Source organism: Cebus imitator, unplaced genomic scaffold (genome assembly GCF_001604975.1).
Source record: "Cebus imitator isolate Cc_AM_T3 unplaced genomic scaffold, Cebus_imitator-1.0 Scaffold20, whole genome shotgun sequence".
NCBI classification, from domain to species: Eukaryota; Metazoa; Chordata; class Mammalia; order Primates; family Cebidae; genus Cebus; species Cebus imitator.
Window position 1 is genome coordinate 3,379,658 of NW_016107335.1, and position 24,775 is coordinate 3,404,432.

The 24,775-nt window shown below is 47.3% G+C and overlaps 1 protein-coding gene across 8 annotated transcripts in view; it reads right to left on the minus strand.

Annotated features, from left to right (window-relative positions):
- Window positions 1-622: 622 nt before the first annotated feature.
- The window catches only part of RBM33 (RNA binding motif protein 33), a 136,742-nt gene continuing 112,589 nt past the window's right edge, over window positions 623-24,775 (minus strand). For 2 of the 8 annotated variants that reach the window (XM_017519650.2, XM_017519644.2), the window contains exons 15-18: window positions 18,691-18,897; window positions 16,073-16,261; window positions 7,345-7,433; window positions 623-7,025 (exon numbers count right to left, since the gene is read on the minus strand). In XM_017519650.2, coding sequence (XP_017375139.1) covers window positions 6,977-7,025; window positions 7,345-7,433; window positions 16,073-16,261; window positions 18,691-18,897 — 534 coding nt within the window. In that variant the 3' untranslated portion in view covers window positions 623-6,976. Of the gene's footprint in view, window positions 7,026-7,344; window positions 7,434-15,833; window positions 16,262-18,690; window positions 18,901-24,775 lie in introns of those variants that run through there. The other 6 variants (XM_017519628.2, XM_017519613.2, XM_017519636.2 and 3 more) reach the window with 5 other exon arrangements.

A 24,775-nucleotide genomic window follows, 5' to 3' on the forward strand; every position in this document is an offset into this window, starting at 1 on the left:
TCTTTTTAAAGACTTCATTTTCAGAACAGACCATAAATTAAGAGCAATTTCTAGCAACATGAAAACCGCGTGGGCTACATGAAATGGAAAATATACACGATCGGACGTGCACAGTGATGACAGCCTCTGCAAAGAGGCCGCGCACAGCAAGAGCACTGCACCAAGGAAGAGCCACATCACGGGGATGGCGGGGGCGGGGGTTGGAGGGGGGGTGCGGGGGGGGGTGCTGGGCCGCCCCACCTTCAGCCTCTCATTGTCATGCTGGAATACAAATCTCTTCTGAAAATTGTAAAAATTATCTGTAATGCTTTAAAAAATTTAAAAGAAGACTAGCTCCCGCATCCCTAACAAAAGGGAGCATGCACTTTGCTGCCGTCTGCCCGGTCAGCTGGGAGTCATGCAGCGCCCAGAATGCAGGTGACGGGTGGTGGCTCCCTGGGCCTTCGGGGACCCACTAATGAGACAGCTGCGTGAAAGCAGAGGGTTGCCGCCCAGGGGCCAATCTGGGGAGCGTGAGGCACCCCCCCACCCCTCCCGGAGGGGCAACAGCACCGTCTCGAGCACATGGGTAAGATGCTGTGGGCCAACCTGAGCGCCGAGATAAAATGAAGGCCATGGAACTAGAGTGGAAACTGCAAGGTTTTATTAACACGACTTCCAAATTACATACAGTATAGATCAAACACATTTCTGGTAGGAAATCACACAAATGATACACACAACAGTACATTTTCTTTTCAACTACGTCATTACCATTCTTCACATAGATCCTGGAAAAGCTACCACAGCAGTTAAAGAGTGAACAAGGGTGGACAGGCAACGGCATTCCCACAAGTTAAGCGCAGTGTGTCTGAGAAAACAGACGGAGATCAAACCCAGAGACACGCTCTCCTGTCATCGCTCGATGTCTGAATTTCCAACGCTCTCCCAGTCAACAGGGCTTCGCCCCCAACCAGAGCCACCCGGGGCAGCCCGCAGAGTGCGCACGCATCAGGGCGGGGAGGCCCCGTCGGTCAGACGGCCGCCACCTCCAAGCGGAGTGAGCCACGCTACCACTAACACTGAACTCATGCACAAGAGCTCCTGCGAAAGCAGAGGGGTGGGAAACAAAGAAGCGGGTGGTTAGGGGCACGAACCGCACGCTGCGGACGCCGGCATCTTTGACTCGGCACTCACTCCTGCAGAGCCAAACTGCAAAACAACAGAATTAAAATGTTACTCTCTCCAATCAGACCTGGAGGAATGAACCGTGAGTAAAGACCTGTCAAAGCAAAGGTTGAGAGGTGAGCGGGTTGTAAACCAAGTGTGAGAACGATCAGCACCTTCCCTCCCAGCCCGCCTGCCGTCTCCGCACGGACAGACAGGGGGCAGCGTGGCAGGAATGCAGCCCTCACCCAGTGTGCAGCCAACAGGCGGAGGCAAAGGAGCGTGCAAAGCGAGGGAGATGGGAAAGTCAGAGAGAGTCTCGGAGGGGGACAGGAGCTACTGGTGTTAAGAATGGAAATGGAATTAGCCAGGAAAGCAAAACAGAAATGGACAGACAGGGGAGCCCAGAGCATGGCATGGCGAGGCGGTCCCATTACTAAATGACAGTGGCAAGAAGAAAGTAGAAACGTCCAGCAAACAGAATCAGCTCAAACATGAAAAAGGTCAGACTCTGCTTTGTCGCTGTGGTACCTGCAAATTAAACAGTGGAATTAAAGCCCAAGAGTTCAAGTCCTCACAGAGGAAACCATCCTGGATCCCACGCCTGTGAAAAGCAAAGCTGAATTATAGAAACAAGTGACGACGTGCTCCTGCAGTTCAGGGCACCACTGTGTGCTGTGTGTGCACGTTATTAAAAATGTTACACCTAAGAAAACGCTACAGAACGCACACGACTCAAACGGTCCTTGAAAAATCAGCTTCCGCTATGGGTGCCCTTAGAATGAAAAGCAGTTTAAAAGAAAATCATGCTAAAAGAAGGCACGAGGTCTACTTTCTGAGTATATTAAATTATTAAATACAGAATACTTTACAATAGAGCCTGTCTGCCTATCCACTTTGTGGAACATACTAAAATAAAAAACTACATGTTTCTTTTTGAAGGCCCTGCGTTTTTCTAAATACCTTTTAAAATCAGTAACATAAAACCAAGCAAAATACTAACATGAAGACTTCCTTATCTTTTAGTTGGTTAGCAGTAAAAGGAAAAAACAAGTGCTCAAGAGAAGTCTCGCTAAGATACCTGTGCCGTCCGCCAATCATAAAGACTTCCTACCAAAACGTGACACAGAAAAGAGAGTGGAGACGTTCAGAGCGTTTTCTAGCCAAGGCAGCTTACAATGCGCGAGGCGAACGGCCTTTCCAGCCATATGCTACCAGGAGGAGGTATACCTGGGGATCCAATATGAATCCGTGAGTTCTGCTTTGGTTCCAGTACACAAACCATGGGCTTATGCACCTCAGAAGGTACCATTTAAAAAAATTCAATAGGTTGCAAAAAAACCTTACATAAAATCCTTAGGATTTAATATTAAGTCAAGGCTAAATGCCTTTGGAGGCTAAATTCATTTTTAAGAATATCCAAAATAACACTCCATTCACCAACTTTAAAAATAGTTGAAAAAGTTGGCTGAAATGTTCTTCACATCAAGTATCTAAGCCTTTCCCTAGCTGATCTGGACTTGGGGCTTTCCGAGTGGTGGTAACGGGGTGGGCCGATCCTTTCCTACCCTGCACCCCCCCCATCAGTCAGTTCCCTTGTAGAATCATCACCTGTAATTTTTCGAAGAATCAACAATACAAGTTTTCTATCTCCCACCCGGCCTCCCTCCGGCTCCAAATTAAAAAAAAAGTGGTGGAGGGTCAGAGCTAAATGAAGGGAGGCCAACTGGGTCTAAACGCGATGCTGCAAAGCCAGAGCTGAGGCCTACAAGCAGGGAGGGAGGCAGGAAAAACACGAATCCCAGGAGGAGCAACGCAAAAGCGGGAAGCCCAAAGTCACCCAAGAAGGGCGCTCCGGAGCCCGCAGCGGGAATGTTTCTTGACAGCTGGCAGTCCTCTCCAGCCAGAGAGCAGAGGAGGGGGACAGCCACGGGGACTAGAGTTTCTAGGGCTCCAGAACGTGCCGGCTCAGCACGCTGCCACCCCACCACACACGCTGACCTCCTTGTCCCATGCCGTTACCTGACTAGAACCTGCCTTCAACAAGCGCCAATCCGATGGCCCAGGAGTGCATTCCGCTTACCTTCCCAATAAAACAACGAAGAAATACAAAACAAACAGAACAAAACAAAAACAACAAAAGCCAAAAGAAAACAAAAGTGATGAGTTCTTAAAACCCATCCTAGGACAAAGGCTCCAGGGCCTCGGGTGTCCTTTACCTGCCCTACCTGTCCTGCTCCAGCTGACCACCACCCAGTGAAGATGCTCCCCTTTCCCACGCCTCCAGGCCATCCAGTGGGGCCCAAGGGCTCTCAACTTGACCGGACTGGATGCCCTCCCCTGATGAGCCAGGGTGTTAGAAGGAAGTTTATTATGAACACTGAGATGACAGCTTCCCCATCGTCAAGCCTCTCCTCACCTGGGTCTGCCCATCCCTTCCTCCTCCTCTTCCACCTTCTTCAGTAACAAAGCCTTCTGTTCACAGAACTGAGCAAGATGCTGTTTGAAAAAAAGACCCCTGGGTACGGGATCTAAGCTCTGTCACAATTCAGAAATGCTACAGAAGCAAGCTTCAACAACTGTTTGTCTGAGACCTTCACAAATCATGCTAGGAATGACCCGTATTAAAAATAGTCACGGTGAAGCCACCTCCCTCCCCATCCCATCTCCTCCAGCAAGGAAGGGTGCAGGCACCTGCGAGGCTGCTGCCTGACTGGAAAGTGGAGAAACCCCTCAAAATTTGTCTGGAAAAATGATGAGATTTACTCTTTAGAAGAATATCAGTATAAGGATTTAACAAACGTGGCCAGACCAGTGGTAATGTAAGGTTACCTTCAAGTAAGTAGCTAAGTGAACTTCTATTACAGCACAAAATCAAAACAAGATAACGCAAAAAGAAAAGTAACTTGGCTCCACATAATCAGCTGCTGCTTTACCATATGAGATATGCTAATATTTACCGTATGAGATATGCTAATATTTACGACCTTTAAACTTCTTGAACTTGTGAACAAATAATACACAGATCAGGGTAAATGTATTGGCTTACTACCATCTTTATAAAAATCGAATATACACACAAACACATCAACAACTGTGGAACTGTATCCATTAAACTTTCATAAGACAACACAGAAGAACTAATAGCTAAGACGTTGCTGAGTTGAAAGCACTTCCAGTAACATTTTAATTTTAAAAAGTCCGTATTTACATTGTATGCTAAATGCTCCTGCATCTCATTTTAAATGCATGATGAATCAAGAACAAAGATAATGGTTGCAGCAGATCTTCCAGGAGGGTCTGGCTGGTGTGGTCTGACTTCACCGTGAGCAGCACACCACACCTGTAAGTTCCATGACTTTCTAATTCTGCTTCTTTCTTTTTCTGTAGTTCCCTTCAAGGAAACTAACCCTTCATTACTGGGATTGTCTGGTACTAATAAGAATCCATTTTCAGTGGTCGTGGGTGTTGAGAGAGGTCAGTCTGTGCTGGGCTGTTCTAACCAGCGCTTTAAGGCGGGCCCGGATGACTCTGCCAATCACCTTTCTAGAACATTCTACGAGGAGAAAGTCTGCCTGTGTGCGTGTGTAGATGGTTACAGAAACACGCACACCCCACTGACTGTGTCTTACTCAGGGAGCACCAAAGCAGACCTTCCAGTGGCCGTGAAGTCTGTCTTGAAGAATGGGTGCCCAAACAGGACCAGTTTTATTAACACTGACTGCAAAAAAGGAGGTTCTAATACCTACTTCTCAGAGACAACACGCAGATATTTGGTTTTAAATACAGCACACTCAGACTAGTTCAAAAAGTGGTTTAAAAAAAAAAAAAAGTCATTAAACTCATTTCATTTGCATCAGTAAGCCCTCGATCACGAAGTAAGTTGGGAAGCCTTCCCACTGCCCAGCGGGTCCTAAGTGGTCTGGGTCTCTCTTCATTAGAGCTCAAGGGCTGCCAAACTCACCACTCCAACACAGCTATGGACTGAGCCAAATAAACTACACCAAATACACAAACACATCCGTATCTCACTATGGAAATGAGGGGCAGTGACAGCCGTGTGAACCCGCTGATGGGCACACAGACCCGCTGCCTGGGCAGCCTCTGCAGGCTCAGTGAGGCAGGGCGGGCAGACAGTCCCATCTCCCGAGGGCTGGCTGGGGCACTGTGGAGCAGAGGTGGCGGCAGCACAGCTACAGGGTCCTAGCAGATCCTACAAGTGCTGTGGCTTCCTGGGACTGTGGCCACAGCCCCTGCAGCGTGCGGTGTTACTCTCAAGCACACAGCAAACGCCACTTTAGAATCACTGCTACAGAAAAGCTTGCCGGGTCCGAAGACCTTCTTCAGCTCTTCAGATTGTTCTGGTAACTGAGGAAGTAATATAAAACGTCATCTGTGGAAACAAGATGACGCAAGTCTGTGCCCGTCTCCTTAGTCCCTTCCTTCTAGGAGGCTGACAGCCCTAGGGCCGCGCTCCCTCCAGGGGCAGTGAGAAAGAACGGGCTTCTATTTTCCTTAATTCTAATAGTAAATGTGACATGAAATCGTAGGTATAAAATGTCTGAGTATGCCCTAGCATTATTTGCTCAAATAGCTCAGGTCCACTTTAGAATATATCCAAAATAGTGAAACTCGTTCATGAGCAGAAATACAGTAAGGCACTTTTTCCAGTGTTTGCCCAGAATGAATTCTACTACAGTGGCTTTATGGAGAGTATGTCTCACCTACAGGAACCTACCCGCAATTACGAAAAGCAGTTTCAGTGATGACACAGACACGTCTCATTTGGGGCTATGCTGTCCCTGGAAGAAAGCCACCCTCGCCCTGCACGCCATGGGGAATGGCAGGCCAGAGGGAACATCCACTGATGGACAGGGCGGCCCTGCCGTAACAGCCTTCAGAAAAACAGAAGTGACTGAAGCAATGGCCACCAAATTCCCAAGGAATGTCACGTATCACAGAGCCAGTGACAAACAGGCCACTTTGCTGCATTTAAAAAGAGAAAAAAACAGACAGGTCTGTTCCACCTTCAAGCCGTTCCTCCACCTCATGTGGTGGGAACTAGGCCAGAGGGCTGCCGGATGAGGTCATCACAGACCCCTGCCCTAGCCAAGGGCCAGACCGTGTGCCTGTCCAGCACGTTGCGTTATCTGGGAGGTGTGTTAAAAATGAATGGGGAGTTCATCGAAACTAGGAACACAGAGTTGACGCTTTTGAAATAGTGACAAGAAGCAGAATCTGCTGTTCAATTGGCACCATTCCCAACCACCCACTCATACCCTGGCTTTCCAGGATATGCAAAGGTCAATCAACAATCAACCCAAATTTTAATCTATGTTTTTCACAAGAGCCTTTTGAGGGCTGAGAAGACGACTCGAGTTCTGCTTGGTTGAGAAGACTCTTCTAGCCTGCACTGAAGATAAGTGCAACCATTATCAAATATTCTCTGCTGTGAAAAATACTTAGAATTTGTGACGTTAACGTTCTTTCCTGAATCTAAGTCACTGTGATCAATCATAGAGTCAGATCACAAAGAACAACGTCTACATGCATTGTAAGCACTTCGAAAACAAAAGAAAACGAAAAACTTGGAGTTCTTGGTGGCGACAACAGAATGTGAAGCAACCTAACACCAACTCCAGCCTGCTGTGTCCTGTCAGGTCAGCTCCTCTGGAATCAACGCCGGGGCCGGCTGGCGCTCTGGACAACACTAACGTGGGGCTGCGGCCCGGGGAGACCTGTGCTCCTGGGGTTCTGCGCCGGCCGGCAGCTTCCTTGAAGAAATCCCACAGTGTGTGTACAGCTTAAGGTCAGGCTGTCTTGTGAGGAATCACTCCACGATCAGGGCCACATTTATGTGGGACAAATCTATCATATGCCTGTGAAAATTTAAAGAAACCATCGACATTCAATTACCAAGGTGGGAGAAACTAAAGGGGACTGGGTCCTTTTTAATAAAAACCCATCGTCCAAACAGGCCGATTCCCTGGCAAGACCTACCCAAACACAAGGGCAACTCTTCACCTGGCAAAAGGACGCACGCCTCACAACAGGACCACCCTCTGCGCTCTGTGCCCTGCTGTCCCTCCACAGGGACAGGCGGGGACACATGCTTGCTACCAATGACAGGTGGGAGAGCACAGGAAGGAGGCCCTCACTCCCGCCCCACATCACCGAAGCCCAGAGCACAGTGGTCACCTGTGGAACTTCTGCTGAAATGCTAGCGCATGGGCTGGCTCCTTGAACTTAGCTATGGCTTTCCGCTGCTGGGGAAGCATCTGTAAACTCTGGAGAAAGAAAACAAACATTTTAACATCAGTTGTAAATGACAACAAAAAATATGAACATGTATGTTTATACATTATTAGCTTTAACATAAAATGACTCCAGGCGGACACTTGGAATAAACAAACTGATTTTCCTCTCTCCCTGGCAATTTTTCTTCTTTATCCAGATACTCTATTCCAAAACAGCGCTTTAGTAAATCACTCCCAAGAGCAACACTTACATCTTCCAAGCTTAGTGTTAAGACCTGCCATCATCTGGCCACAACAGCTGCCCAACCTCCCTCCATGAGGCCTGGCAGCAGACACCCCTGGACAGAGGCGTCTCCTCTTCTCACACCTTCTTATCAGGTGATTTCTTAATAGGGGTCCCCACGAATCTTTTTCAGAGCAGGACTCATCACACCAGAGGAAGCTGTTCAGTACAGCCCACAGCAGGCAATGGCCCCTATTCTACCATCTCTGTGCATCCAGCTGGGTCACTGTGAGGGCAGTGGTGCCTGGGGCAGCCATGAGCATAATGTGGTCACATTTTGTACTTTAGAGTCTGTAATCACCAGTCTTAGACAATGGTATCTGAAATGAAATCTTCAGGAGTTCCCAGAAGCCAGTGAAAAAGAAATGAATTTATGAAGATCGGCCGAAAGAATCGATGAATCCAGTCAAAATTTACAAAGAGTGTCGGAAAAGCGTAACTACCATCTAGTCCTTGAATCTGCTCTCTGAGGCAGAGGGGAGCTGCTTTCTGCTTTCTTAAGGCTTTAGCTTTAGGATCTGGGGCTGGGAGGGGCAGGAAGAGAGCATGGCAACTGCTGATCTGTTAGGCGGCGCTCTGAACACTCAAGCAACTCACAACTCCAGAGTCTGGTCCTTCTCAATTACTTCAGGACACAGTCAGCTTAGTGCCCACTGTCTGGAGCACGTACAGGCGCCGCTCCCCCCACTTTATTTATTTATTTATCTATCTATTTATTTATTTATGAGACGGAGTCTCACACTGTCACCTGGGCTGGAGTACACTGGCGCAATCTTGGCTTACAGCAATCTCCACATTTGAGGTTCAAGTGATTCTCCTGCCTCAGCCTCCCAAGTAGCTGGGACTACAGGCATGTGCCACCATGTCCAGCTATTTTTTTGTATTTTTAGTAGAGATGAGGTTTCACTATGTTGGCCAGGCTGGTCTCAAACTCCTGACCTCGTGATCCACCGGTCTCAGCCTCCCAAAGTGCTGGGATTACAGGTGTGAGCCACCGTGCCCAGTGACCCTGACTCTTCTAAGAGCAGGAGTCATTGGGCAGCTCCTGGCATGGGCACCAGCAAACACCGTCCTGAGGAACTGCACTCAACAGGCACTTTTGGCAGCCAGAAACTATTTGCTGTGTCTGAGTTTCTGTTCAGTGAAATAGAATAGCTAAAGAAAATAACTATCAGCACATGATCCCTTGAAAACATGGACGCACACGTGGCCGTTTCATTTTAAAGCATTTGTCAAAGAGCTACAATGGAAGCAAACAGCTAAAAACATCAATGACTTGGAAAGCGTTTTAAACAGTTCCACGGTATAGGAAGTAACTGTTCTCCATTTAATAACCACAGAACGTCTACCAGTAAACGAGACTGGCAGAGCTCTGAAAGAATACTCAAACACTTCCGAAAACGTTGTCTTCCAGTGCTTCTACAACAGCATTTACACAGAAATACACAGAAAGGTTCAAGTCTCCACATCCAAGGGCATCAAGAAGGCCCGTACGCAGGCTACCCCAGGAGCAGCAGGCCTGGTCTGGGGACACCCCTGACACACGCCAGCAATGAGGCAGCCCGTGGGGCAGCAAGGGAATTGGTCTGTGTTTTTCTGAACCGAGTTCAGTAAAATATCAGACTTTCTCCCTTCTTTCTGAAATAAAAGATGAACGCAAAAGAAACTTCTTGACAGCTTCACTTGTCATTAAGCTAACAGGAAAAGTGAAGCCCCACAACGTGGTCTCCTGGATACATCCTCAGCAATATGGCTTGCAATATGGCTTTCTGGACTTTGAAATTGCGCCTGTATTTCTTGACAGGGACCTGTTTTCTCTCCCAATCTGCCAGACTCATCTTTCAGCACGCACCCCTTTTGTGTATTAGCCTGTGAATGGTATTCAGTCACTGAAACAACAGAGCAACTTCCAAAGAGAAAATGCTGTCTGTTCTGTTCCCAGGTAAGGGGCTGTGTAGAGTGAGAGCGACCTGTCCACCCTAGCCAGCCCCCGCTGCTGCTGCCATGCCTCTGGGGCTCTCTGCGTCCTTCCGGCAACAGCACTGGTGTGCTCAGTGCTCCAGCATCCTGAGGGGTTTAAGCAATGCCCAAAAGTGACCAAAACACCTCACGTAACAGCTGCCAGCGCTGCGGCGCAGCTCACTGCGAGAACTACAGTCACGGATCCTCTCTCAAGTTAACTTGTCTAAAAATATAAAAATGCCCTCATTAGGAACGGATAAGGAAAACTAATTTCATATATCACAAAACAATTATCAACATTCTGCAACTCATAGAATCTGGACTGGAAAACACCATCCACTCAAGCGAGATCCTGTCTCTACAAAAAAATTTAAAGATTAGCCAGGCGCAGTGGTGCACTCCCCTCGGCCTAGGTACTCAGGAGGCTGAGGTGGAGGGATCGCTTGAGCCCAGGAGGGAGAGGTTGCAGTGAATCATGATCACAGGATCACATCATGCACTCCAGCCTGGATGACGAAGACCCTGTCTCCAAAAAAAAAGAAAATGTCATGCTGCTCTTTTGGGAAATAACATTTCTAGATGGATGTGGGGATTTTATTTCCTTTGGGCAATTTCACAGTGTGAAATGAGGGCATCAGGCTGCCAATTCTACAATATTTGGTATCAGGTTTGTTTACTTGTAATCTACATAGGTTAAAAACCTCAATCTGATTGAGGAACTTTCAGTCAACGAAGTATTAACTTTCACTGAGATTCTTCAATCAGAGGAATGACGGGGTTTTCACTCAACACAATTAACAAGTGTTCGGTCCTAAAACTGGCTTCCTGTCTGCCCTCTCTATTTACATTTTTGTACCTTCTTTCAGAAATAAACCCTGTTTTCTAGATACAAAATTAAATTGTAGAAACTGTCAATATTCAACCATTTTTGACCTACCAAAATGACAAATACTTGCCATTTATTAGGAGCAGAGAAAAAGAAACTTTCCAGTGAAACCTAAAGACATGGTCGCCAGCTTCCACTGCGAAAATATACACGACTACACAACTCAGCAACACATTGTCATAGAGTTTAAACCTTCACCCAGAACAAACCGCAAGTTACAATTTGTCTCAAGTCCACACACTGATGGACCTCCTTCTTGAATAGGTCACCTGCAGCCCCCACGTAACGTACTGGCAGGGACAGGGAAAAGGCTGGCATACCAACGCTCACTCTGATTGGCTTTTCATTTTTCAGAGACAACCTCAGACAACTTCTGAGGAGAGCTCACTACACTACTACACATAAGTGCAAATGCAAGTTAAAAGAATCCCCTTCAACGGGCAGCTTCCTGCATTTGCACCCAGCATCTCCACCCAGAACCATCTGACCGAATGCACGGCCGCACCACCTGGGAGCAAAAAGCTTCCATGCCGCTCAGAACCCTAGCCTCTTTTCCCCATTAAAAGAAAAGCTCTTCCTCTCTTGAGGAAGAGCCTGTGCACAGCTGTGGTCGTGTGTGTGCATGTGTGTATGCTTCCCAGCCCATGATGAAGTGAACAGCCTCTCAACTCTGCATCCCCATCCATGAACAAGCTGTGAGGAGGCTAGCCCACGCCCTGCAGCTTACACGCAGGCCAGGCCTTAACTAACACTGGAAAATCAGTGGGGGCCTTTTTTTCCACAGTTTCTCACGTGGTTCAAAACTACTTATTATTTCACATAAATGGACAAGTTCTTTTCTGGTGGAATATAATCACAACTACAGCCTCATTACTTCATTTCTTTAAAAATGACTACTGCAGGCTGGGTGCGGTGGCACACACCTGTAGCCCCAGTGCTTTGGAAGGCCAAGGCAGGAGACGTGCTTAAAGCCACAAGTTTGAGACCAACCTGGGCAACACAGAGAGACAGAAAGACCCCGACTACTTAAAAAAATTTCTACACTGACTGGGCGTGGTGGCATCGTCTGTAGTCTTGGTTACAGAAGGTCCTGGAAGGAGGCTTGCTTCAGCCCAGCGTGCAGCCGCAGGGAGCTGTCCGTACCACTCCACTCCAGCCTGGGTGACAGAACGAGCCCTGTCTCTCTGACGTATGCACACGTGCGTGCGCACACACAGGACTGCTGTTTACTCCTTCACATCTACCAGGTATGTACTCTCAAGAAATCCTATGCTAAGTAAATCAGATGTGAATCTCAGCTTTGAGATTGGAATTAGGTGACAAAATCATTTGTGCTCATTAGACCTGCAGAAACTCTGGCCTGCCTCATGCAGGCACATCTAGTGGGTGACCACGGGGTGGACAGCCCCTAAGAGTCACCATCCTACCATCACGAGAATCCCTCCACAAGCAGGAGCTTCAGGGGATTTCATCTTGAGATAAGCTGCACTGTGGGAGGCGGTCTCTGCAAAATGAGCGATCTGCTATCCGACTGCTCCACCCAGAGGTGCTCAGCTTGGACAGATGAGAATCTGACTTGCAGGAAGAAGGAACCCGGCATCCCTGAGTGTCTGTTCTGTGGAAGGGACCATGCTCGCGGCCACCACAGAGATCTTCTCATTTAATAGCCGCCATGTGAGAGCTGGGCAGCTACTTAAATGTTAGCAGAGGCTCACAAAGGTGAAGCAGTCTACCTGAGAGACACCAACCAAGACATGGCAAACTCAGAACCGAATCCCAAGTCTCCTCTCAAAGCCCAGACTCCTGCCACTGTAGCCCGCTGAGTTCTGAAGGGCGAGCTGGCCACGGCGGGCTGTCCCAGCCCGAGTCTGAGAGGACTGCTGGAAGAAATGACGAAGCACCAAAAGGAAGCCGAGCAGCCCGCCACACGCAGGCGCAGTCCCAGTGCCAGCACCATGAGCCCCTCGCCCACACCCAGTGCTGGCATTACTATATTTCACCTTATTTTATTGAGAATCAAAACAGAGAAACAGTTATATTTAATGAGTGACTGTAAACTTTATGCTCTCATGAGGAAATTTTTTTTTATTCCACAGGGTTTATTATAGAATACAAAATTTATTTCTCCTTCTTAACACAGTTTTAGGCAGATCCCAGCAGCAGGGAAATAAACATAATTAAGCAAAGGGGCCTGAGGAGTTATGACGAACTGATCTGCTGACCCTGTTGATTAATCTGGGCTCAGTCTGGGAAGCAGAGGTCACAGTTACTCAACAAGAATGGTGCCGGTTCCCAGAGGTCGACCAAGGCCTGCCTCCTCCCTCTCCTGAGAGGAAGGCACAGCACTGATGACCCCATGTTCCTCCCAGGTGGACTCTTCTTTCTCACCCATTTAGTTTTAACATTGATGAATGTCACGTGGCTCTCTTTTTTTCCCCTCTGGGATGGAGTCCTGTTCCGTCACCAGGCTGGAGTGCCGTGGCGCAATCTTGGCTCACTGCAACCTCCACCTCCTGGGTTCAAGTGATTCCCCTGCCTCAACCTCCCAAGTAGCTGGGACTACAGGCGTGCACCACCACGTCCAGCTAATTTTTTGTGTTTTAGTAGAGACAGGGTTTCACCAGGTTGGCCAGGATGGTCTCGATCTCCTGATCTCATGATCTGCCTGCCTCAGCCTCTCAAAGCGTTCTCATTCTTACTGCAACCTTTCTTGTGTGAAATTCCGAAACACACTAATATATTTATGTCATTCCCGTTTCTGGTTATGACATTTCTACAAAGTCTTCTCATTCTTCCTCACTCTGAGTCTATAGACAAATGTCTTTGAAAGACTTTCTGGAGAGGCTTGTAGCTGAAGGAAGTAAAACACTCATCTAAGAACAAAACTGGCTGCCATATCACTGCTACACTGAGAAAAGTTCCCAAATTCCATGAGTTTAAAAAGTATAGTTAATGTGCGTTTACTAGAATTTTCTACAATTAAAAGGACCAAAGGAATGAATACAGGTTCTCCTGTGGTAGACACCAGTACCTGGCATTATAACAGTGAACACTAGGTGGCGCCATATCCCAAAGAGACACAGACTCAACACTACTCCATAACATTAGGACAAAAAATATTAGTCCTGAAACACACAGAGAAAGGCGTTTTTCTTCCTCAAACCAGGAAGGCGGCACTGAAGCCTTGGGCCACCTGGCACTGTCCCTTTAAAGTATGTATTGAAAGCACAGTGAAGTTGTTCTGTACTCGCCAGTGTTCTCGATGCTCCCCCACCAACGCTGGCAGAAGTGTATTCTACCAGCATTTGTTTTTAACTGAGAAACCTCACATTTTGTGAACGCAGTGTTTAAAAATCTGTAAACTCCAACTCAAAACCAACCCATGAGCTTAACTGGCAAGAAACAAGTGGGCATGGCCCTGACCCAGGGTGGGAGAACAAGCCTTGCTGAGGTGCTCAACTCGCCCTTCAGAGGTCTGCAGAGACCATGGCCTCCATGTTATTCTAGGAGCCACTGATGCAACCTAATTTAATTACTCATTAAAATAAGCAATTCATCCATTCCTACACTGCTATCGCTGGGATTTTAAGGGCCCCAATCAAGCTTTACTGATAACACAATAATTTCAGGAAGTTTTTTCAGAACAGAAAGAGTGGCAAATGGAAGGGAAAAAAGCCATTCATTTAAAAGGTCTATACAATCCCACAGTGCAAAATGAGAAATTCCACGTAAAAAAGACTGAAGTCAGCTGGGTTGGCAGTGACTCTCAGCTAACTTCCCCAGGACAGCCACTGAGCCTCACTCGAGGCCGTGAGAGGCAAACAGTACTTGCTGTTCAGGTGTGGATCTTGACAACCAGATTACACTAAAAAATATTCAAGAAAATGATCAAGACTACACACGATGAAGTGAAGCCCACCAAAGTGGCAGGTGACATATGAAAGCAACACCACGACCCTTCCGCCCACAGGGGATTGCAGAACGCCGCAAAGACAGGAGCAGCAGGACACCGAGCCACACACGTGAGGCCTCGCCAAGCGCACCGTCTGTGGCTCACTGCTAACAGACTAGGCTTGGGGTTTTTTCATCTGGACTCACCGCTCCACAGTCACTGGACCAGAATTCTCCATCGCCATTTGCTTTGAGAATCTCAGATTAGGATAACCACATTCTAATGCATCTGAAATGCTCTAGTGTCTATTCTGTTCCTGTTTAAAACATGGGCACTATGTTTTAAATCAAGAAATGCCTTTGTCTTGGGACATGACCACCCGTGGCACAGACGCCACCCCCAGGCGGCTACCTGAATGGGTCCCACTGACATCAGCAGGCACTTCAGCTGGGTGAATTAATCTATGTTATGATCAATTGTTTTGAAATATCCTCGAACATAAACTGTATGCCTCTAATAACTGATAGAGCATTTCTAACTGCACCACTGGGGAGCCCGCTCTATCATAAATAGAGGCCAAGTCTTTGGACTTGCTTTCCATTACTACACACAAATAAAAATTAAGCCTATCTCCCCAGGAATCCAATAATGAAGATGGTAGCAATTAAAACCAGTAACATCTAAGTCTCTGGAAGGACTTTCATCTACTCATTTTTAGGAACTGTCAACAGCAGATGGAGATCTAAAACATGTACATTAATTACTCGCATCAACCGTAGTCTGAGCATGTTTCCAAATTCACCCATGAAGCTAGGGGCTCTGAGAAATTCTTGAGAGAAAGCATCCCAGACTCCTCAGAACTCTGACATGTACTCTGTGATCCAAAAAGATCCTATTTCCAAAGCGCTCTGCCCTCAGACGCACCGGATCCCGCCGTGGGATGCAGGGTGCATGGCAATGGCAGCAACAGACACGCGGGCGACACCCAACAGGAAGTGGGACTGGACAAGCAGGTGGCTTCTCCGCGAGGCCAGCGGCAGGGCTCCGGGACTACAGAGACCGGAAGTTTCCGTGGAAAACCCTGTTTCCAATGGACCGCGGATGGTGCTCCTCTGCATGCATCGCATTTGCAGCCAGCTCAGCAGGCATGTTTCAGCATTAGAATTAGCCAGCTTTAAATTAAGAGATGAAGACACAGTCCAAGATACTGTCATATTTGTAAAATCGAAACCAAGGCACACAGCTATGAGCACATGAAGCTGTTTCTGGAAAGCGAGGAAAAGAAGGCTAAATACTCTAAAACATAATGTTATTACAAATAAAACAAGTCATTTGACAGAACAAAAAAACTGTTATGTATCTGTGCAAGTCAGATCCTCTATGATAATATGAAGATCTCAAAGGATAATCTGTTCAGTTGGAGTATTTATTTCTTAAATTTTTTTAACCAAGAGTCTGAATATTTCAAAATAAACATTTTGGGGCAAATGTTCTGATACTAAGTGTGCACAATAGGTATTTATCTTATTTCCCAAGTATTTAATACGAAAGTAACCAACACAATGGGCACTATGTTTTAAATCAAGAAATGCCTTTGTCTTGGGACATGACCACCCGTGGCACAGATGCCACCCCCAGGCGGCTACCTGAATGGGTCCCACTGACATCAGCAGGCTCTTCAGCTGGGCATCCGTGGTGGATGAGGACAGCCCCTCCACGGACACCACGCAGGGCTGCGGCTTGCACTCCACCACCCGCAGGTTCTGCTTGTTTGGCATCAGGCGCCCCCGGCCCATGGGACCAGCCACTCCTCTGCCTCGTCCGTGCATGATGGCCTGGTAACAACAAAGGAAATACATTCAGAGTTTCAAGCTTGAGCTTCTTCCATAGTCACTAAGACGTAAAAGTGAACAAGTAACTTAGAATCCATTAAAATATACCAGGAGCTACAGGATTTGCTAGTTTTCTATCCATTATCAGAGAATGGTTTAATACTTAAATGAGACAACAATATCCAGCAAGTCTAAGTTGAGGCGGAGGAAGAGGAGGGAGCTGACAAAGACTGCACCCCGCAGGGGCCCCGCACTTGTGCGTGGTGGGCACTCTGTGTTATCATCATTCTGGGTAATCAGGCACCCGCGGGGGCTGAGACACTTGCTGCAAATGACACAGTTAAGAAACCGGATCCAGCCCATGGAGCCCAGAGCCCCCATTTCTCCTACTGTGTTCTAGGCTGGTTTCAGGGACCTGTTGTGCGCAGAGCTACGTCCACCTTACAGTCCAGCAGGCCACAGCATTATGTGCCTGACTCAGCTGGCAAAGGTGGCATCTGCTATCCTGAAAACCTCCCAGGCAGATTCTGCAGCCAGGGATTCACCTGCGGCTGCACATTCCCACTGTCTGCAGTGCTTTTCAAAAGAAACAAAAAACACACTGTGACTGAGGACCCAGACACCCCCAAGTGCGATCCTGCTGCTCTAGGGTGGGCCCAGACATCAACATTTTTCAAAGTGGCCAAAGGTTCAAAACCACTGCTCAAGGAACCTGTCAAAAAGAGGAGACTGCTAAACTTTCCCACACTTTCCCCAGATGAGGAAGTCAGAGAAGACGCATGTGCCCAACGCCTCCGGCCTGGACAATGGTGAAGTGCGGAAGGCAGGGTGGAGCTGAACGGCACTAGGTTTCCAGATGTCCTACGCTAATTCTGTCCTGGAATGTGGGCAGAATGGAACAAAAGCAGTCTCCCAGTACGTCACAGAAAAAGGCAAAGAAAGTTAGGTGGAAAGCGGAATTGAACATCAGGACACGAGTGTGCACCCACAGAAGAGGAAACGCAGAGAAAACCTCCACACACCTCAGTACTCTGCAGATGGCGGCGGTACTACGCCTGTGAAGTAAGCTTTCCAACAGGTGCAAAGGGTCATTTCAAGAGAAACCACGCTGGCAAACACACAAGAAAGTTCCAAGTTATACTGGCTGGAAACCAGCAGTAACTATTCTGTTCTAACTGAAGTTAGCTATGATATTAACAATTATAACTCCAACAAATGCCTATTTATACACCAACACCAGGTTTTTTAGATGCATCTTTCTTATAAGATCCTCACAATTGCTTACATAAGAGAGGGAACATCATTATCCTCATTGAGAAGAGAGCAAGTGAGGTTTAAGACGGGAAACTCAAGTGTGCTGTGCACGCATGTGTACGGCTGTGTGGTTCTAATGCCTTTCCCATCATATACTCAGGGATGACACCTGAAGGAAGAATATTCAGACTGGAGCCATCTTGAAAGGGCCCATCACTTTAACACTGGCGGCATCACTGAATCTGTCTATATTTCTGTTTGCTTGTACAAAATGGAATTTTGGTTGCTCTCATATCATGAAGTGTTTATGGGATAAGACAAAGTAATTTAAATACTTCAAAAGGAGGCAGAAGAGTCTTAATAGTCACACTAAGTGAGACAAGATGACCCGGGAGGATGAGCAGGCGGGCCTGCCACCCTCCAGAGTGCAAAGCAGGGCTGCGCCCAGGTCTCCCTCTGCGCAGCTCTACCCAACAGGTGTCACTGGCTTCTGCACCAAGAGGGTACTTCACTATCAAGACTCTGGGGAACCAAAAAGACGCCTCACTAGAAGCTGAGGGGAAGGGCCCTCTGTCGCCAGTGTACAACACGACAGGATGTACTCTTCATGCGCAGACGGTCACTCCATCAGAAAGGGGATGGGGAGCGCCCTTGCAGCCTGTGTGACAGCCGCAGCTCAGAGAAGCTCCTTCCCATCCCCAGGGTTAAGGGAAGGAATAAGGAGCTGGGAATGTGGCCTAGGGCAAGTGACTTCATCTCCAAAGACCTCAGTTTCCTCTGCCTGACCTGGGGCCATGAGCACGCACCTGACTCTACATTTGTAAAACTTCTGGTGAATCAGTGAACAGAGGAAAGAGCACATGCTGACACGCAGCAGCACGCACTGTCCCGAGAGCACAGCAGGTGCCACTGGGTAGACAGCTCAGAGCTGCGGGAAATCATCACACTCCCGGCTGTGGGTGCTCTTCTGGGTTTGTTCTGTTAAATAAGTCAGGAGTGGAAAAGGCTTTGGTGAAAATGCTAATGTGTTTTCAAAGCCAGAACAAACGAAATGATAGTTCATTAATGTGAGTACTACCATGTGCCATGCGCTACGTATCAGAGAGCGTCTGAACACTGCCCCACACAAGGCCTTCGTGTTTCCCGTGCTGTGCGCGAGGTGACGGGCAGTACGGTACCTTCTTCCCCGGGTGAATTCCTTGGATGCTTTTGATCCCTGGAGGGACAGGCGAGTGTGCGTGGGGTCCTGCTGGCGGATGCGGGGGCTGCTGAAGGCCCCCCCTGGTCAGCGTCACCTTGCGGGCAGGCTGAAGTCCCACTTCTGGAGGCTGGGGAAGCCGCTGGGGCTGGCCTTCTGAGTGAAAAAAGCCATCGCTCTCTCCTCCCTGCTGAAACCAAGAAGGCAGCATGCTGTTCAGTGTCTGCTGCACCAAACACTCCTCCCTAGCACTAGGGAACCCACCTCAGCCACCCACGAGGCACAATCATTTCAAACAAGTGTGACTTGAAACTTGTCATTTCGCTGGCACCAGTAAGGACATTTCTCATTGGCGAGTGGTCAGCTTCCAACAATATGTTCGAAATTTCAAACACTAAGATCTCCTTTAATTAGTATATTCTGCAATTAAAATAAATGCTGTTTAATTCAGTGAAATACTGGCTACCTTCAACATCCTTCATATCCAATACATATTTTTCACTTGCAGCATGCGTTATTCATTTTCAAAAGCATTCTTGTGAAAATGTACAGTTTGCATGAGATGTGGTTTTAAACTTTAACTCCTACTCCGACCTAACCTAAGAAAGCAACGAGCCCAAGCCCTGCCAGTGACGGCTGTGTCTTCCAAACCGGTCATGGCGCCTTCTACTCCGTCTCAATACGCGAACTACAAATACTCTGACGTCTCCAATACAGTGTTCCGACGTGCTGAAGAGCATCCCAAAATACTGGCCAGAAACTCCCCTTCCGTCTACCAAACAAGTACAGAGCCTGTGGATTTCCAAGAAGCGCGCTTACTCTATGAAGAGCCTTAGAAACATCAGGAATCTCATCTTTTGTGTTTTATTATCAGTCTGTTCATCAATTAGGAAGCAAGTACCCCTCAGAACTTCACCGCCTATGATGGTCACACCTCCAGGCCACATAAAGATGTCTTAGGGTGGTGCCTATCAGCTGCTTTCAGTACTGAGAGTAGAGCTTTCCCCCAAGAACAGCTGGAGGCTGGGAAAGGATGGAGGCAAGAACAGCAGACACTGCCCCAATCAACCAGGTGAAGATGGATGTGTGGACTTGAACAGGAAGACGAAGGCTTTCGTTAGCACCAGGCCCACTCTCAACATCGACAGGGATGAAGTGCCAGCCACAGGACAGTACGCCCTCCCCACGGGGTGCTCAGCTGTGCCAGTGTCTCCAGGGGCAACCTGGTCAGCCAGCTCAGAAGCAGCTCACATACCCACTCTTCCTACCAAACACATCTTGTGGAGACCAAATAGAACAAAGGGCTCTGCAAAGAGAAGGAAGGAGGACCGGAGCAAGATGCATGTAGCTAAGATTTCTGCTACGACTGTCCAAAGTACAGGAACTCAAGAAAAGATGAGATGAAAAATGTCACACAGGAGCAGGAGGCATGGAAAAGTCCGCAAATCTTCTCTCTCCAGAACAAGTAAAACCCGAACGAAATTCCCCAAAACAACATTTGAGGACTTTGGAAATCAAAGAAAATGAAACAAATGGAGAAGCACTTATTCCTGAGCTGTGAGGACAGTGCAGTCTGAGGCCTCCCTGATGGGGGCAGACACAGCAGCTCCATCAGCACGGGGCCGAAACCCACAAAGGCCTGAAGTCCCCAGCAGCACTGGCCATACAAGCAGCACCCTTGGCAGGAAAGGCGCAAGGAAGTCAATGGGCCTGTGGGCCTCTGGTCACGGTTCAGTTTGGAACAAGCAGCAGACCTGCCAGCAATCTGAGAAACCTAATGAGGAGATTCCAGAAGAGAAAGTGCCAGAGAAGGCCTAGACCTAGACGGGCTCTCCCCACATGGTGGCCTGAGGAGCCCCAACTCAAATCCAGATCATTGGCCATGGGGGCCGTGCAGGGTCCAGGGACCTGAGCACAAGCTCCTCCCAGTTGCTGGCTGGCCAATAAGCCATACAGCAGAAGGGTCGACCCACAGGACGCCAGGCTAAGAAATATAAACAACAGTACAAACACTGAACAAAAAATATTTAAACTGAAAGAAAAGAAAAATACAACACATCAAAATTTAGGGGGTGTGACTTAAGCAATTACATCAAAATGGAAAAACATCTAAAATCAATCATTTGAGTTTCTGTTTCTGCTCAAGAAGCTAATCCCCCTTCCTCAAAAAAGGAAATCAAACCCAAGTAGAAGGAAGGGAAAAAAAACTATAAAGATCACAGTGAAAAGCAACAGCGTGGTAAAAAGAATGAAGAAAATCAGTGAAACCAAAAGTTGGTATTTTGAGATCAGCAAAAAATTGACGCTCCTTTAAAGATACTGAGCAAGGAAAAAGGAGAGAAGATAAATTGCCAAAATAAGGAAACAAAGAGGGATCGTTGCAACAGACCCTGAGAAATTAAAAAGACATGACGAGTAACTTGACATCAACACACTAAACAGTCTAGATGAAATGGGCAAATTCCATGAGACACAAGTACCAAAACTGACCAAAAAAAGAGAAAATATGAACAGAACTCTAAGAAAAAGACAAATTATTAAAAACCATTCACACACACACACACACACACACACACACACACCTAAAGAGCCTCACCAGTAAATTTTATCAAATATTTAAGGAAGAAAGACTGACCAGGCTTACACAATCTCTTCAGAAAACACAAGAGGCAACAGCACTTTCCCACTCATTCTCTGGGCCTGGTATTACCCTAATACAAGGCCAAAGGCATCGAAAGAACAGACAACTGCAAAAGGATATTCCTCACAACACACACACAGGGAAAAAGTCCCCAACAGACTATCAGCAGACTAAATCCACCAACACAGAAAAAACGGGTCACACATCATGACCAGGTAAGATTCATCCCAGAGGTGCACGGCTGGTTCAACACCCCCAAATTAATCAAGGGACATACTACACAAAGGAAAGGATGGTGTGGCCATCTGCTATTGTCCAGCCGGGGCTGTGGGTGACTGAGCCAGATGGGTTCTCCTACCTAACGTTCTATGGCTCTATTATGTGAATTATCACTGCCTGGAGTGTGCTCACCTTACTGGGAGGCATTCCTTTCTTACAGAGGGCTACCCCCACCCCCTAATGAAAACAGAAGCACCGCGAAAAGGCAGACCACCTGCACAATCCACAAAGTCAGGCTGATGGTCTGTGCTGCTTAAATCTTCTCCACAAGGCCCTCTACCCAAGGTGTGAGCAGGTATCTCACCAGACAGGGATGGCCTATTCTAAGTACATAATTTTTCAGTTTGTATCTTAAAAAGCTATGTGAATTCTCTCCAGTTTTATACATGCTTGAAATTTTCTACACTAAAAAGTTTTAAAATTCAAAAATATATACCACATACCCTCATTGTTCTTGAGAACCGGCGGCCATTTATTAATTTATCCAAAATCCTACTGAAATGGTGTTGCCAAACAGTACAATCTCAGTGTGAGATTCATAAATTCACTATGCACCTGTCCAGCTGTACAGACGCTGAAAATATTCCTCCTTTTTACAAGTGCAAACACTTCACGACACCTTCCAGGTCCCATGAGGGCCCATGCTAAGTGGTGGTGACATCGGACCACTCAGTTCTACACACAACTCAGCAACACAACAGTCTTAGTGACTGTGATTCTCCAACTTTTACCTTTCCACTAAGGTGGACAAACGCATGGACTGTGGAAGGTTTGCTCTCTAAGAAGGACTTCCACCTTATGAATTTAAGTAATCTAAACCAGCTCCCTGGTAGGTGTCCAGGGTGCTGACCACATTTGCTAACCTGTAAGTACCTGAGAGAAGCCAGTGGTTTAGGCCCTAGTGAATCTCTTTTGCTCACCATACCAAAATGTCTCATGCACACAGAAGTCACTGAAATCTTTACTGAATAAATTGGTACATACTAGATTGTACTGTTTAAAGCTGAGTAGTTCTGAACGTGCTAAGAGATTACAGTTTCTACAATGCTAGGTTACAGCCACTGTACAATCAGTACACAGCTATTTACTACATGTCACTAATAAAAGGCCAACTTTCAACCCAGCACCACGATGTTTCATATGGCAGAAAGAGAGGAGACAGTACCTTTGGCCAAAAATTTAGGGAACTATGTCCACAGAACATGATGGATGGCAAGAGGATGCTCCAACCACTGTTTCCCTGGCAATCCAAAGCTAGAAACAAGATGGTCTATGGCGGAAACTTTAACAATAGCTGGCACCAAAACTAGGATGTTATTACTTGCTGTTGTAAGGTATACAATGTGTATGTGAATTTCGGTGGTAAATACATAACACTGTAGTAATCTGATCATTTTTAAACTGGGAATTAAGAGAATTAAGAATCCAGGCTGGGTACGGAGGCTCAGGCCCGTAATCCCAGCACTTTGGGAGGCCAAGATGGGCGGATCACGAGGTCAAGAGATCAAGACCACCTGGCCAACAAGGTGAAATCCCATCTCCACTAAAAATACAAAAAATTAGCTGGGCGTGGTGGTGCACGCCTGCAGTCTCAGCTACTCAGGAGGCTGAAACAGGAGGATCACTTGAGGTGAAGGTTGCAGTGGCCGAGACCACACCACTGCACTCCAGCCTGGCGACAGAGCTAGACTCCGTCTCAAAAAACCACAACAAAGAATTAACACAACACTGAGTCCATAAACACTCCTAATAAGAAAAAATTCTCTGGCCGGGCGCGGTGGCTCAAGCCTGTAATCCCAGCACTTTGGGAGGCCGAGGCGGGTGGATCACGAGGTCAAGAGATCGAGACCATCCTGGTCAACATGGTGAAACCCCGTCTCTACTAAAAATACAAAAAACATTAGCTGGGCATGGTGGCGCGTGCCTGTAATCCCAGCTACGCAGGAAGCTGAGGCAGGAGAATTGCCTGAACCCAGGAGGCGGAGGTTGCAGTGAGCCGAGATCGCGCCATTGCACTCCAGCCTGGGTAACAAGAGCGAAACTCCGTCCCCCCGCCCCCCCCCAAAAAAAAAAAAAAAAATTCTCTTCGTTGTTATTTTGGGTAAGAGACTGGTGAAAATTTTAAGTCTGGTGATATTAATGTCAGATAAGAACTCTGAAAAATAAAGTTCTAAACTTTTATTTTCCATTGAAGGAAAGTTTATTTTTTAAGTAGACTTGATCTCTATTTAAAGTTCAGAAATACAGGTATTACAAAAAGACTTTCCTTTCCTCATCTGCTTCCAAAAAACTAAAATTTCCTTATATAAATCTTCTAACATAAAGAAAGGGTCCTAATATGACAGTGTCATGCCTTGTTGATGACTCTCTAAGAAATGGCCTGAAAAGACAGGAACTAAGGCCTGTGATGAGACAGTCCCTGTGGACGGAGACCTCATCTCCTCCCGCCACCTCCGCTCATTCCGTGGGGCCACGCTGGCCTTCCTGGGCCTGCCGATGCACTCCTCCCTGCTTGCGAAGCTCTTGGCCCCCTGCCTAACCGTCTCTTGGGTTCCAGTGGCAGGCTGGGATGCACTTGCTTGGTTTTTCTTCCAGTGGGTCTGGCTCTTGATGGTATCTTGCTTATTGGAGACATGTGTACCACAGCATCCTCAGGGAAGGCAGACACCACAAGACACAGAAAGAGGGGGTGCTTCAGACTGAGACTTGTAATGACAACAGCCCAACTTTCAAGGAAACACTCTTCCTACAAAACTGCTCACCAGAGGGAAGCCCTGCCTGGGTAAGCTCTGGAGCTGCTTATATGCAATTTCTGTATCTTATACAGCAGGAGTCCCAACCCCAATACCAGTCTGTGGCCTGTGGAACTGGGCTGCACAGCAGGTGGTAAGCAGCACCACCTAAGCTCTTCCTCCTGGCAGATCGCCAGTGGCATTAGATTCTCATGGGAGCACAAACCCTACCGTGAACTGTGCATGCGAGGGATCTAGGTGGCCCGCTCCTTATGAGAATCTAATGTCTGAAGACCTGAGGTGGAGCAGTTTCCTCCTGAAACCATTCCCCACTGCCAATCCCAGTCCACGGAAAACCTGCCTTTCAAGAAACCAGTCCCTGGTACCAGAAAAAATGGGGGCCCTGTTATATA